The 17,083-nt window shown below is 33.4% G+C and overlaps 1 protein-coding gene across 1 annotated transcript; it reads left to right on the top strand.

Annotated features, from left to right (window-relative positions):
• Window positions 1–16,787, top strand: LOC127719411 (uncharacterized). The gene is made up of 5 exons (XM_052225515.1): window positions 1–504; window positions 9,663–9,812; window positions 11,612–11,750; window positions 14,768–15,079; window positions 16,392–16,787. Exons 1-5 carry the CDS (start codon window positions 59–61, stop codon window positions 16,614–16,616), a joined length of 1,272 nt encoding a protein of 423 aa, XP_052081475.1. The 5' UTR covers window positions 1–58; the 3' UTR covers window positions 16,617–16,787.
• Window positions 16,788–17,083: the final 296 nt, after the last annotated feature.

Below are 17,083 nucleotides of genomic sequence, written 5' to 3' on the forward strand. Positions count from 1 at the left end.
TGTTGGAAAAAATTTGCAGACACAGAATAGACGTAATTTTCCAACAATAGAAAATAATATGCACGAAGAATCGATCAAAGAGCTAGAGACAAACTCGTCATCTTCTTGTGCCGAAGATGCACACCACTTTCGCTGTCATAGGAGGTACAGGAGAGCAAACATAAGACAAAAATGTTTGCCAGAATTTGTCTCAGAGTGGAAATTAAAACACAGCAATAAATTGAATATTTACTATGAGAAAAATTATCTGGACAGTCCATTTGATGTTTTATCAAAAACAGGAAAAGTAAAAGAACTCTCATACTTACAAAACAAATACTTTAGAGTGTTGCAGTCATATCTTCATTTTGATGCAGTTCATGAGAGAAATACTGATAAAGTTCCACTTCATTGCTTTTATGATGAATATATGAAACCAGTGTTAGAAAAGATAAAAGAAACTGTATTAGTAAGACCACCAGAAGGAGAGAAAGATCAGGAAGAATCAAAAGAAAATAACAGCATGTAGGTACACATGTAGTCCAAATAATTATGACGTCTTGAAAGGCTGTTATATTTTTTTTCTTTGACGCCTTACATCGATGTAAGGCGTCAAAGAAAGTCATAATTATTTGGACTAGGTACACATGGTACTACACTGTATTTATAACCATCTTCCAGTTTATAGTTCTTCCATTAGTGGCAAAGTTTTGGCGGTACCTCAAATGACTGAATGACACCATCATTATCCGAATGACACCTGGAATGACCAAATTACACTTAACATTTTAATTTTAGGCCAGGGTTTTTTAATTTGTTGGTTTACGGATTTTTCACATGAAAAGTCAGGTCGGTCGGTCGAAAAAAAAAAAGAAAAAATATCTTTAAAGACATAAATATGTAAAAATAAATCTATATTTCACCTTACTACATGTACTAACAATATGTTTGGTATGCTATTTTGTCATCATTTCTTAAATTTTAGTTCCAAATATTATTGCTCAGCTGTTTTAAACATAAAATGCATGCCATCGTCATACAATTTACAAAAAGGGGGGATATGTCCACGGACAAAAACGAAATTAAATCATTTCACGAACAAAAAAAACCAGATCAACGTTGCTTTTTATCAAATTTCAGGAAAACTGGTGAATAATGATCTTCAAGCACGAAAACTAATAAATAAAAATTGCAAACACGTCGTACGTAAATAAGCTTTACCATCTGTGTCAAAAATGAAATAGACTCATCCACTGGAAAGACAAGGATATCGGATTCATCAGTCGTCATGCATTCCCATTTTAGATATCCAAATGGACGAACTTTTTTTTAATATCTATGGAACAAGAAAATTCCAATTTGTTTGTGAAGATCTATTACTTTAACTTGACGTCTTTCACGTTTGGACAGGTCCATGAGATGATACATCTTACGGAATTTTGACAAAAAAGGATAACGAACTTATTGTAATTGGTTTTAAACACAGGTTTCGCTCCGCAAAATTATTTGAGCAAACAACATCTCAAGGTCAGTTATGATTGATTTGTCTATTTTTATATACGTAAACATACGGATTATTTTTGATTTTTTTTTTTTACAACACAATGTGTAATCAATTCTGTTAATGTTTAATGCATTTAATTGCATAAAAAAGAATATTTTTATTTATATTTCAGGGATAATGTATTTGTTATGGTCGGCGGGAATAAAAAAGCATGAAATGTCAATTTTATTTTTATCTGCAAATCGGAAAAATAGGGTTGGCGGATCCGTTAACCAACAAATTAAAAACCCTGGCCTTAGCACATATTGGTGACTTAAACATTGATTAATAAATAATAATAATAATATAATAAAAGTTTATTATATAACATAAAAATGATTTATAGAATCAGGCAAGTTTATAAATGTCACTATAAATTTAGTGGCTACATCAAACATGGCTACAAAGAAAATATAAATGGGAAGACTAAAAGAATGATTGCATATAAACATTCCAAATAGAAATACATTATTATATTTAAATGATAAGTTTCATGTATCTTCACAAACGCCGTATATTTTCTGAAAAAAAGATACAAATTTCGATTGTTTACAATTAAAAAAGTACAGTTTCCTTTCATTAGTTAACATTTCAAATTAAACGTATTCATTATCAAGTTAATCGATCAAAGTTGGTGAAAAGCTGTAAAATTAATCATGCATTACAATCCATGAATACTGTTAGAAAATTTGATAAGCAATAATTTTTATACGACCGCAAAAAAATTTTTGTGGTCGTATATTGGTATGACGTTGGCGTCATCGTCGTCGTCGTCATCATTGTCGTCGTCGTCCGAAGACACATTGGTTTTCGCACTCTAACTTTAGTTTAAGTGTATGGATCTCTATGAAATTTTACCACAAGGTTCAATACCACAAAAGGAAGGTTGGGATTGATTTTGGGGGTTATGGTACCAACAGTTAAGGAATTACTTGTAGGGGCAAAAAAGGGGCCAAAAATAAGCATTTTTGTAACTTCCAGACATAACTTGCATGTTAGTGTATGGATCTCTCTGACATTGTACCACAAGGTTCCATATCACAAAAGGGATGCTGGGATTGATTTTGGGGGTAATTGTGTCAAAATTTTATGAATTACGGGCCAAAAAAGGGGCCAAAAACAAGCATTTTTCTAGTTTCATGACAATAACTTGTGTGTAAGTGTATGGATCTTTCTGAAATTATACTACAAGGTTCCATATCACAAAGGGAAAGCTGGAATTGAGTTTGGGGGTAACTGCCCAAAACGTTGAGGAATAAGGGGCCAAAAGGGGCCAAAAAAAAAGCATTTTTCTAGTTTCCAGACAATAACTTGTGTTTAAGTGTATGGATCTCCCTGAAATTGTACTGCAAGGTACCATACCACTAAAGGAAAGGCTGGGATTGATTTTGGGGGTAATTGCCTCAACATTTTAGGCATTAGGGGCCAAAAAGGGGCAAAAAAACAAGCATTTTTCTAGTTTCAGGACAATTACTTGTGTGTAAGTGTATGGTTCTTTCTGAAATTGTACTACAAGGTTCCATATCACAAAGGGAAAGCTGGAATTGAGTTTGGGGGTAATTGCCCAAAACGTTTAGGAATAAGGGGCCAAAAGGGGGCCAAAAATAAGCATTTTTCTAGTTTCCAGACAATAACTTGTGTTCAAGTGTATGGATCTCTCTGAAATTGTACTGCAAGGTACCATACCACAAATGGAAGGCTGGGATTGATTTTGGGGGTAATTGCCTCAAAATTTTAGGAATTAGGGGCCAAAAAGGGGCAAAAAAAACAAGCATTTTTCTAGTTTCAGGACAATAACTTGTGTGTAAGTGTATGGATCTTTATGAAATTGTACTACAAGGTTCCATATCACAAAGGGAAAGCTGGGTTTGAGTGTGGGGGTAATTGACCTAAACGTTTCGGATTTTGGGGCCAAAAAGGGGCAAAAAAACAAGCATTTTTCTAGTTTCCAGACAATAACTTGTGTTCAAGTGTACGGATCTCTCTGAAATTGTACTGCAAGGCACCATACATTGTTACACAAAGGGAAGGCTGGGATTGAGTTTGGGGGTGATGAATCATAAGGGGGTTCAAAAAATTTGAGGGGGGATTTTTTTTTTCCTTTTTTTTCTTTAAAATTTTCCATTTTAAATTGGTTATTTCTGATTTATATATAAAAGCAAATAATAATGATATGGTTTGAATAGGTAAATTAAAAAAATTTTAAGTTCTTAGACCACATTCATTCTGTGTCAGAAACCTATGCTGTGTCAAATATTTAATCACAATCCAAATTCAGTGCTGTATCAAGCTTGAATGTTGTGTCCATACTTGCCCCAACAGTTCAGGGTTCTATCTCTGCGGTCGTATCAAGCTGCACCCAGCGGAGCATTTTATTGATAATTGGATACACAATAATAAGTTCTGGTGCAAAAATTAGTTGGCATGCATTTTGTTGCTGTACTCACGGACACAGTGAGTTTAGCTAATTATGAATATGCATATTATGCTCAAATAATTCAGTTCAAAGGCCAGTCAGGGGTATAACTCTATAGGGTTATTAGAGAAAATATCTTGCATGTCAGTGGCAGATCCAGGGGGAAGGGGGTATCGGGGGTTGGAACCCCCCTTTTTTTTTGAACGATCAATGTATTTGAATGGCACACATGATTTGAACCCCCCCTTTATCCTGTGTTGCCAGACATAACTTGCGTGTTAGTGTATGGATCTCTCTGACATTGTACCACAAGGTTCCATATCACAAAAGGGATGCTGGGATTGATTTTGGGGGTAATTGTCTCAAAATTTTATGAATTACGGGCCAAAAAAGGGGCCAAAAACAAGCATTTTTCTAGTTTCATGACAATAACTTGTGTGTAAGTGTATGGATCTTTCTGAAATTATACTACAAGGTTCCATATCACAAAGGGAAAGCTGGAATTGAGTTTGGGGGTAACTGCCCAAAACGTTGAGGAATAAGGGGCCAAAAGGGGCCAAAAAAAAAGCATTTTTCTAGTTTCCAGACAATAACTTGTGTTTAAGTGTATGGATCTCCCTGAAATTGTACTGCAAGGTACCATACCACTAAAGGAAAGGCTGGGATTGATTTTGGGGGTAATTGCCTCAACATTTTAGGCATTAGGGGCCAAAAAGGGGCAAAAAAACAAGCATTTTTCTAGTTTCAGGACAATTACTTGTGTGTAAGTGTATGGTTCTTTCTGAAATTGTACTACAAGGTTCCATATCACAAAGGGAAAGCTGGAATTGAGTTTGGGGGTAATTGCCCAAAACGTTTAGGAATAAGGGGCCAAAAGGGGGCCAAAAATAAGCATTTTTCTAGTTTCCAGACAATAACTTGTGTTCAAGTGTATGGATCTCTCTGAAATTGTACTTCAAGGTACCATACCACAAATGGAAGGCTGGGATTGATTTTGGGGGTAATTGCCTCAAAATTTTAGGAATTAGGGGCCAAAAAGGGGCAAAAAAAACAAGCATTTTTCTAGTTTCAGGACAATAACTTGTGTGTAAGTGTATGGATCTTTATGAAATTGTACTACAAGGTTCCATATCACAAAGGGAAAGCTGGGTTTGAGTGTGGGGGTAATTGACCTAAACGTTTAGGATTTTGGGGCCAAAAAGGGGCAAAAAAACAAGCATTTTTCTAGTTTCCAGACAATAACTTGTGTTCAAGTGTACGGATCTCTCTGAAATTGTACTGCAAGGCACCATACATTGTTACACAAAGGGAAGGCTGGGATTGAGTTTGGGGGTGATGAATCATAAGGGGGTTCAAAAAATTTGAGGGGGGATTTTTTTTTTCCTTTTTTTTCTTTAAAATTTTCCATTTTAAATTGGTTATTTCTGATTTATATATAAAAGCAAATAATAATGATATGGTTTGAATAGGTAAATTAAAAAAATTTTAAGTTCTTAGACCACATTCATTCTGTGTCAGAAACCTATGCTGTGTCAAATATTTAATCACAATCCAAATTCAGTGCTGTATCAAGCTTGAATGTTGTGTCCATACTTACCCCAACAGTTCAGGGTTCTATCTCTGCGGTCGTATCAAGCTGCACCCAGCGGAGCATTTTATTGATAATTGGATACGCAATAATAAGTTCTGGTGCAAAAATTAGTTGGCATGCATTTTGTTGCTGTACTCACGGACACAGTGAGTTTAGCTAATTATGAATATGCATATTATGCTCAAATAATTCAGTTCAAAGGCCAGTCAGGGGTATAACTCTATAGGGTTATTAGAGAAAATATCTTGCATGTCAGTGGCAGATCCAGGGGGAAGGGGGTATCGGGGGTTGGAACCCCCCTTTTTTTTTGAACGATCAATGTATTTGAATGGCACACATGATTTGAACCCCCCCCCCCATTATCCTGTGTTGCCATCCCCCACCCCCACCCATTATTTTTAGTGGGCACTTGGGAATTCTTGAAACTTTGCTCAGAAACTAAATGCATAGCTTTGATAACTAATTGTCGAAATTAAATTAATACATTTTTCATCAACCATGGTAAATCAATGAGAGAAGGCTATTAAAGGCATGTAACTTATTATATGAGACACTTGGGAATTACTGGGAAGCTTGCGCAGAACCTCATTACAGGCTCTGATCATTATTTCTTACAATGAATTAAAATACATTGTGATTAAGCATGATGTATGTCTGAGCAAAGGCTTTGAAGTGATGTAGAGAAGCTGTAATAACACCCTTTTGTTATTACAGGCATATTTTTTCTGTAATAACATAGGTGTACTATGCATGATTGGAGAACTAAGAACTGTTATATCTTTCTATAGTTTATAATAATTAAAATTGACAACAACACTTCAAAAGATCTGCAATTTTATTATCTATGTCTACATGTTTCGCCTGCAAGGCAGGCTTCATCAGGACAATTTTTATACAGAATTTAATCCCTGAAGTACTCAAAGTGGTGCATGAAATTTGACGTCGTCATGGTGAGAGAAACAATGAAAAGTGAAAGTAGCAATACAGAGTTATAAATAGATAAGATAAATATAGAAAATTAAAGTTTGTTTACAATGTAACTTGAGTTTGTTTTACTATTATATGATACATGAAATTGTTCTAATGGCTTGGTATCTAATTGGACGAACTTCCCATGGTTCCTACCACTTCGCAAGGCTTCTCTTCCAACCTGGCCATTGTTGGAGGTTACTACTTCCTGGCGCGTCGGCAACACATAGGAAGATTATGGTCGCCGCTATGTAAAATAAAATTGTCAAAAAATGTTCCCTTGTTAATTATTTGGTGACTCTCTATAATTTTTGGATCGTCTGTAGTAGTTGGTCTGTTTAATAGCATGGTTGTGAATTCCTAGTTCATTTAAGATCGGCGCCCGTGGTACGTTTTTTTCTGCTAACAGTTATATCTATATGTTAAGGTGGTATCGGATTTCTTGGTCATCTTGGTTCAGTTGTTATTTCGTCGCAAGTATGGAATATTCCTTGGTCCATGTATATGCATGCTATTAAACAGACCAACTACTACAGACGATCCAATGGGAAGTTCGTCCAATTAGATACCAAGCCATTAGAACAATTTCATGTATCATATAATAGTAAAACAAACTCAAGTTACATTGTAAACAAACTTTAATTTTCTATATTTATCTTATCTATTTATAACTCTGTATTGCTACTTTCACTTTTCATTGTTTCTCTCACCATGACGACGTCAAATTTCATGCACCACTTTGAGTACTTCAGGGATTAAATTCTGTATAAAAATTGTCCTGATGAAGCCTGCCTTGCAGGCGAAACATGTAGACATAGATAATAAAATTGCAGATCTTTTGAAGTGTTGTTGTCAATTTTAATTATTATTTAAGGATTGCATTCATTTGCATGATTTGACAACCCGGCATACCAAGGTATCCACTTCAGGGACTCTACCAAAACGATTTCACAGGCGTTGGTTCACCACACGGAATTTAATTTATTATTTAATCGTGAACCCCTGCATCCGAAAGGAACCGCCTTGCTACACGCGCCAATCTACCGGCCACCAGCATATACATGGACCAAGGAATATTCCATACTTGCGACGAAATAACAACTGAACCAAGATGACCAAGAAATCCGATACCACCTTAACATATAGATATAACTGTTAGCAGAAAAAAACGTACCACGGGCGCCGATCTTAAATGAACTAGGAATTCACAACCATGCTATTAAACAGACCAACTACTACAGACGATCCAAAAATTATAGAGAGTCACCAAATAATTAACAAGGGAACATTTTTTGACAATTTTATTTTACATAGCGGCGACCATAATCTTCCTATGTGTTGCCGACGCGCCAGGAAGTAGTAACCTCCAACAATGGCCAGGTTGGAAGAGAAGCCTTGCGAAGTGGTAGGAACCATGGGAAGTTCGTCCAATTAGATACCAAGCCATTAGAACAATTTCATGTATCATATAATAGTAAAACAAACTCAAGTTACATTGTAAACAAACTTTAATTTTCTATATTTATCTTATCTATTTATAACTCTGTATTGCTACTTTCACTTTTCATTGTTTCTCTCACCATGACGACGTCAAATTTCATGCACCACTTTGAGTACTTCAGGGATTAAATTCTGTATAAAAATTGTCCTGATGAAGCCTGCCTTGCAGGCGAAACATGTAGACATAGATAATAAAATTGCAGATCTTTTGAAGTGTTGTTGTCAATTTTAATTATTATTTAAGGATTGCATTCATTTGCATGATTTGACAACCCGGCATACCAAGGTATCCACTTCAAGGACTCTACCAAAACGATTTCACAGGCGTTGGTTCACCACACGGAATTTAATTTCTATAGTTTAGTATACTAATAATATCAATAGAACTTGTACACATTTTAACAAAACAAATGATGTATATTGGCCCTTTGAAACATGTAACATACATATGTTATCACAATTTTTTGATTTTTTAGTCCACAATAACAAATGTATGTTATTTTACTCTAATAACCCTATAGAGTTATATCCTTGACTGAAGGCTGTTATCCACTACAATTGATCGTTTTAAAATGTAAAATTTTAAATGTCATAAATGTAAATTTTATATTGATACACTTTTCTGAAACAAAAATTATACCGTTATTTCGCATTGGCATTGATTAGACAAAGTCACCTACATGTAGGAAACCTAGACACAGCAGTCAAATTTTCAACCAATTCCTTCATGTGACTGTCTTCATAGAAGTTATTTTCCCAAAATAATGATTTTATAGATATAAGAAGATGTGGTATGAGTGCCAATGAGACAACTCTCCATCCAAGTAAAAATTTATAAAAGTAAACCATTATAGGTCACAGTACGGTCTTCAACACGGAGCCTTGGCTCACACCGAACAGTAAGCTATAAAGGGCCCCAAAAAATTACTAGTGTAAAACCATTCAAACGGGAAAACCAACGGTCTAATCTATATAAAAAAAGAGAAACACTTATGAACCACATCAACAAAGGACAACTACTGAATATCAGATTCCATAAGTTATCCATTTATTGCATTTTTTTTTTAAACTATGAAAGTTAAAGAGAAACTTTGATGTTTTTGAAAAGCAAAAAAGGTCAGCAAAATTAAATCTACAAGTATGTCATCATAGCCAAATTGTCACAATTGTTTACCATAAACATGATAAAATGAATTTTTTTCTCAAAAACTTTAATCTGATTTTAATAGACAGGTTTAAACTATAAACTGTTTAAATGATCATTAATACAAGACCTACATGTACATGACCTATAAAAATGCCACAAGTAAGATTTACAAATTCATAAATAAGCAAAGATAATTGATTGCAATAGAGGGGGCAAAAAATATCAAAATGGCTCTTGTTGTTCATCATGTTATAGTAAAAAAAAATGCCAAAAAAATGCATGCACACATATTTTAATTTACAGGATATAATGAAATATATACATGTACAACATATAAGTGTTACACTCTTCTTTGCAGACATGCTGTGCCCTTTATTACTACATTTGTAATAACAACATATATAGTCAAAGATAGTATTATCTACAATATTGTTATTGACAAAATCATGAAAATATTATTCATATATATTATATATATATATTCTAAAACCATGACAAAAATCTTTCTTTATTTCAGAGTTGAAAGGGTAAAATTTTGTGTAGAAGATTTTATACATGAACTGTTGATTTTCCTGAGGAGAACTCTGCATCCCCATTCTAATGTCACTGAAGGAATGTATTCATCATTATTCAGATCATTTGCAAATATGTGTTATTTGAGACCTAGGTTTGTAGCTTGAATGAATTATGAAACCACAGAAATGTACACAAGCAACCAACAACTACTTTGTTTAAAAAAGAAAACACAATGACAAACAATAAAGAACTGCATACTGTGGTTCAGGATGTTTAATAATACTTTTCCATGTTAAATTTTGTATAGGCATGTATGCAAGTATGAATCATAAATAACAACACCAATACATGTACTTGGTCTGCACCTGCATTGCTGCATGCAATTGATTGAGGTAACATGTATTTGGAAGCATACATGTTACTTATCATTCAAACCAAAAATCATTTAATTTAATAGGAGCCAAAAAAAATTGACAGGAATTTTCTCCTTTCACAATGAGCATGATTAGTGTTCTAAAATTTCAAACTATCTGCAAACAGGAAGTGGCTACACAGCAGATTTAATCAAAGTACTGAAGTACTGAACATCGGATGACCGCAAGTTCTTGTGGATGGTCACAAGCACTTGTCTCTGAAAAAAAAATTACATCTGTATACCTGAAAGTGAGGTTAATGTACAGAGATATATTTTTTTCCGAGACATGTTCGTGCGTGGATAATGAATAAATGACAGGGAATTCAACATCACAGTAATAAGTATTATATTGTAGTGATACAAATCAGTATACTCTGGTTTGTTGTTATATATTATATTAATGTTTGTATACAGTTACATGTATAAAATATAATTTTCATCCATTTGTATATCATTCTATTTTACTATTCCAATAATAGTGCAAGTGCATGGTGGACACTCTTCTGTAATAATATGATTTTTCTAATAGATTGGATTTGAGCAGGCATTCATATTTTCCCGCATGCGTTAACACAATTTTTCTGTACCTGTGCATAGATATTATCAATGATTTTTTACTTATATATATATTTCTAACGACAAAACATTTTCATATTATTAATTTATGTTCTAAACAAAAATATTTTATGAGTATTCATTTAAGAAATGAATTATAACAAGCGATAAGGAATGTTATTTTGCACTCAATAATGTCCGCGTATTTATAGATCTGTTACCAGTCAAACACGAAAGTTACCTAATAAGAAATCTCGTCGGACACAATACATCGGAATGCCCTCACGGTCATCGCGATGTAAAAACTGCTTACTTGTTTCAACTCATGATTATCAAGCTGTAGTCCAAATATTAAATCATTCCTTTTCATAGAAGCTAAGGGAACTTTGACTAAAATTTTCCTTGTTCAATGAGTGTTGTAAAAATTTCAAACTACATGTATAAGCAAACAGGAAGTAGCTACACAGCAGTTGTATAAATTGCTTTCTCGCTACAACTCAACATTGTCAAGCAGCAGACCATTGGCTATGCAGATAAAAATGGCATGCTAAAGAATTTATGGTTTTTAGATGATTGCAGATTTTAAAAGTCAAATAAATGGTATTGCCTTGCTGCAGCTGTTGTCTAAAGACACAGTGGTGTTTATGCAATAATTTAAATGGGATCAATTTGGCCAATAAACCTTTTAATACATTTTAGCTGAATTTTTTCTCCAATTGACCCTAGATCTGTCTCCAAATAACCTTCTGACGTCATGCAACTTTAATTTTAAATTATGACCTCAAATATTTTGAATTGTGATGAAATATTTTGCAAGGACAAGTGTGGTTTTACAAAATTTACATACAAGCGTAAATACATCTATTTACCTGCATTATACATAGATATCAGGTGAGCAATACAGATACCTTGTAGCCTCTTGAGATAGTGTTTTGGAAACATCAACAAATTAAGTAACAGTAAATTTTTTTCAATTTCAGAAATGGAGATGAATATTCATCATGTTTTAAAGGTTTATTGGGTGTAGATGTCAGCTCTAAGCCTGATTACCGTTTATGTACAAGACCGATGTCCCATGTAGAAGATAAAGACCCTTATACTGTAGTATCAGTTGTAAAGGTATGTTTGTATTAAATATTCATGGTAAAAAAGTGAGATGATACCAGGAGGATATTCAAATTCATGAATAAAAGACAATCTGACAACACCATGACAAAACATTAAAAAATAACCAGAAGACAATTAACTTGACACTGAGCAACACAAACCCCATCTAAAACCAGGGGTGAACTTTGACTCCCTGGATTGAAAGGGTAAGCAGATCCTGCTTCACTTTTGGCACCTGTATCATTGTCACCGTGTTCACAGTGTTTCTAAAGGTAAACAAAATTGTGTTGGCCATTTATTACTCAGCCTCTTCTAAATAGCTATGGGACCAAAATATATTTTACAAGAAATTCAATGGTCCTCTTGTTTTTTAGGACATTAATTTAAGAAAAAAAAATTTCAACAGTACATTTAATTTGTTAAAATCATGCATAATTGTGGACCAAGAGATATTGATGCAAAACCAGAACTAATTACCTTTTATGACAACTTACAAAGAAAAAGCATGTTATGAGACTAAGCAAAGGTCTGTAACTTCATTCATACCATTCACCTGTCTGCTTAAAGAGTACATGGTTTATATAAGAAATAAGAAGATGTGGTATAATTGCCAATGAAACAATTATCCACCAAAGTTCAAAAGAAGTGAATGTAAGCAATTATAGGAAACCATATGCCCTTCATCAATTAGAAAAACCCATATTATATAGCGGTCTATAAAAGGCCCCAGCATGAAAAATGTCAAACAATTAAATTGAGAAAACTAATGGCCTAATTTATAAGAAAACAATTTACAAAGAAAGAATTTGACAGACACGAACCAACGATAACCTCTAAATTAATTGCTCCTGACTAATGACTTGCACATAAAGAATATGGTGGGATTAAACATGTATGCTGGCGCCAAACCCTCCCCTAACCTTGGACAGTAGTTTTAACAGTACAACATAAGAATAAACTATAAGTAGAGGCTCTCAAGAGCCTGTGTCGCTCACCTATATTGACTGTTGTTTTGGAAATCATGTGAAAATAAGGTTAAAATCATAATTAATAGTATTAGATACCCTAATAATGATTGTGGCCAAGTTTGGTTTAATTTGGCCCAGTAGTTAAATTAAAAGCAGGTCATCCGATTGTATTCTTACAATAGTAACTGAAGACCCCTTATCATTATTTAAATTAGTTTTCAAGTGGTGACCATTTGAAATTGTTTTTTTTACACTTTTCCCTTAGACTTCTATATAGTAAACCCCTATGTACTATTTTTAGCCATGGTGGCCATGTTGGTTGGATGACAGGGTCATTTGATACATTTTTCAAACAAGATACCTTATTGAAAATTGTGGCTAAGTTTAATTCTATGTGGCCCAGTAGATTAAGTAGAGAAGATTTTGTAAAAGATTACAAAAATTTATGAAAAATTGACTATAAAGGGCAATAACTCCTTATGGGGTCAATTGACAATTTTGGTCATATCGACTTATTTGTAGATCTTACTTTGCCGAACATTATTGCTGTTTACAGTTTATCTCTATCTATTATAATATTCAAGATAAAAACCAAAAACTTCAAAATTTCCCTAAAATTACCAATTCAGGGACAGCAACCCAACAACAGAATGTCTAATGCACCTATAAATTTTCAAGCAGATAGATCTTGACCTTATGAACATTTATACCCCATGTCAGATTTGCTCTAAATGCTTTAGTTTCAGAGATATAAGCCAAAAACTGCATTTTACCCCCATGTTCTATTTTTAGCCATGGCGGCTATCTTGGTTGATTGGCGGGGTCATCGGATACATTTTTTAAACTACATACCCTAATGATGATTTAGGCCAAGTTTGGTTTAATTTGGCCCAGTAGTTTTAGAGGAGAAGATTTTTGTAAAAGATTACAAAAATTTACGAAAAAATGTGAAAAATTGACTTTAAAGGGCAATAACTCCTTATGGGGTCAATTGATAATTTTGGTCATTTGACTTATTTGTAGATTTTACTTTGATGAACAATTTTGCTGTTTACAGTGTATCTCTATCTATTATAATATTCAAGATAATAACCAAAAACTGCAAAATTTCTTTAAAATTACCAATTCAGGGGCAGCAACCCAACACCGGGTTGTCTGATGATTCTGAAAATAATAGGACAGATAGATGTTGACCTGATGAACATTTTCATCCCGTCAGATTTGCTCTAAATGCTTTAGTTTCAAAGATATAAGCCAAAAACTGCATTTTACCCCCATGTTCTATTTTTAGCCATGTTGGCTCTCTCGGGGTCATCGGATACATTTTTTAAACTAGATACTCTAAGGATGATTTAGGCCAAGTTTGGTTGTATTTTGCCCAGTAGTTTCAGAGGAGAAGATTTTTGTAAAAGATAACTGACAAAAACAACGACGGACAATGACCAACGACGGATGCCAAGTGATGAGAAAAGCTCACTTGGCCCTTTTGGGCCAGGTGAGCTAAAATTCAGTTGAAAAGGGCTGAACTCATCATATAGATACAAAGCAGAAAACAACTAACAAAAACACAGAATGGATTGTAATGACTGTGTAACAACACCAAACACCTCTTACAGTTTTAAAGCTACAACTGCTTTGATTTTACGTGATGTTTGTATGTCTATATCAGAGATGTGCATATTTCAACTCTGTATCAGAATTAATTTGTATTTATGAATTTTTGGCAAAGCTTTGGGATGTCATCACGTGTGTATATTGAAAGCTCATGGTGCAACCTAGATTCAATAGATTCAAGAAAATGCCTGTACCAAGTCAGGAATATGACAGTTGTTATCCATTCGTTTGATGTCTTTTAGCATTTGATTTTGCCATTGGATTAGGGACTTTCCTTTCTGAATTTTCCTCGGAGTTCAGTATTTTTGTGATTTTACTTTATGCTACTCTGGCTTGCCCCTGGAAACAGGGGTTATGTTATTGTATGTAAGCACAATAACTGTTTATGTTACAGCACTGTTTGGGAATTATAGGTGATATATTCAATATTTTAGTTATATTTTACAGTTGGAAAAAACAGATATAGATGATGAAGATGAACTGTTCAGAAAAAGGCACAAACAATCTGGTAGCAGGGGTAGCTCCAGTTCAACTAGTTCAGAAGATGAACCATTAAGAAAAAGGACCAAAATATCTGTCAAAAGTAAAAGCTCCAGTTCTATGAGCTCAGATAATGAAAGTAGAAATTATATTTCTGCACTTGAACTAGATTTAAGTTCTGCTGTTTTAGGACAACATGCTGGTGAACTTCTTTTGGATATACCAAAAATACAATATACAACAATCAAAATACTGGGAATGATAGTGAAAGATACAAAGGTAAAAAAAATGTTTATACATGTAGCACCATTACATCACTGTATATGGTTACCTTATCCAAAATATTATCTACATACATGGCTTAGTAACAATTTGAATAATTGCCTCACCCAAACACTTTGGAAAAGTGAAGAATACCTAGTCAATTTTCATTAAGACGAAAGATAACAAAGTAAGTTACTGGCAAACTGACGATTAAAAAAAAAAAACGACAAGTAGTTTTGCACTCAGCAGATTATGTCAATGTGTTGACCTTTGTAACTTAGTTGAGAAGCATGGGAGGTCGAAGGGGACTTTAGGTTTGCACTCCGTCTGTCTGTCCGTCTGTCTGTCTGTCCTTCTGTCAGTCCGGCAAATCAGCTTTCCACACTTTTTTTTCCTTCGTTCTTGAAGATATTGATTTGATATTTGGTATATAGTTTTATCATGACAAGTTATAGATCAAGTTCAAATTTTGTTCCGGTCTGATGATTTAATCCAGAGTTATGGACCATAACTCTGGACCATATCTAATCTTAGAGTACTATGTTAAACCATATCTCTGTACAAAGGGAGATAACTAATTTTTTAAAAGACATTCTTTGTTCAATTATTTGAAGAATTTTTTGGCAGGTTTGTTAGTTATTTAGTATAAACTAATTTTCTGAATGCTATATATATAAAAAAAAAATTATGAAGAGAGTTCCTTTAATTAGATAATAATCTATTTTTATTATGTAACTTTTATTACACTGTATGTATATATTCCAATACATTACATTGTGTAGATAAAAGTTGTTGACATTTTATAGATAAGTTACAAATCTATATTAGTTTGTGACAAATGAAAGAAAAAATATTTGGAACTATTAATTATATTTGATTATAATTTGAAAATAGATATACACTGTATTACATCATATCTAATTTTAGAGAACTATTAATCATATCTAATGTTTTTTTCATCATGCTTGTACAATATTGATTGATAATTGGTATATAGTTTTATCATGACAAATTACAGATCAAGTTAAAATTTTTGTTTCGGTCTAATAATTTTGTGCAGAGTTATGGTCCTTGGACTTGAAAAATTCACTCATATCCACAGTTTTTAGTCATGCTTGAAGATATTGACATGATATTTACTTTTTGTTTACACCATGGCAAGTTATATAACAAGTTAGCATTTTGTTCCAGTATAATGAATTTTTACCCGGTAGGGGACTATGTATTGCCATGCAATACTCTCAGAATGCTTGTTTAATTAAGAATGTACATATAAATAATGTATGTAATGTTGTGTCAGAAATGATTTTTCTTATTTCCTTTGCAGGTTTACTTTACCTTGCTGGATATGTCTGGTGACCATTATTACAAATTATGTAAACGTATGACACTAGATAAGGATAAAGATGTGGCAACAATCTTTTATTCAAAACCATTAGATATTCTTATTGAAGAGGAGCGTAACATTTTGATCGAAAATTTTATGAGACTTAACAACATTGATACTGAACTACCCCATGTGATTAACAAAAGTGAAATATTTTGTCAATGAGACTATTTGACCAGGTGTCAAACTTCAAAGATAAACTAACATTGGAGACGACTGCAAATTACCTGTATATAGTGCTTGTGGATGCCATAGAAACTATTTTAACTTTATGCGGACGTTTTTTACTTTGTTGAATGAGAATTAAATAACAAATAACAAATCATCTAATTCTAATGCAAAGTTTGTATATATTCTCCACCATGTAAACAGACAATCCATTGTGAATAGTTTCAACAACAACCCTAAAAAAGTTATAGAAAAGGTTTTAGCTTTGTCATCACTTTGCATCCATTGTCATCATGGTCCATTGTCCATCATAAATTTTTATCTTCTTTTGAAACCATGTGACCAATTTCAACCAAATTTGAACTGAATGATCCGTAGGCTATATATCTTATATAAAATTTGTTTTTCGTGTTTTTTCCAGTTAACCAAAATGACCACCACATTACAAGTTTAACTTTTATGAA

The sequence above is a fragment of the Mytilus californianus genome, unplaced genomic scaffold (genome assembly GCF_021869535.1).
Source record: "Mytilus californianus isolate M0D057914Y unplaced genomic scaffold, xbMytCali1.0.p SCAF_11, whole genome shotgun sequence".
Lineage (NCBI taxonomy): Eukaryota > Metazoa > Mollusca > Bivalvia > Mytilida > Mytilidae > Mytilus > Mytilus californianus.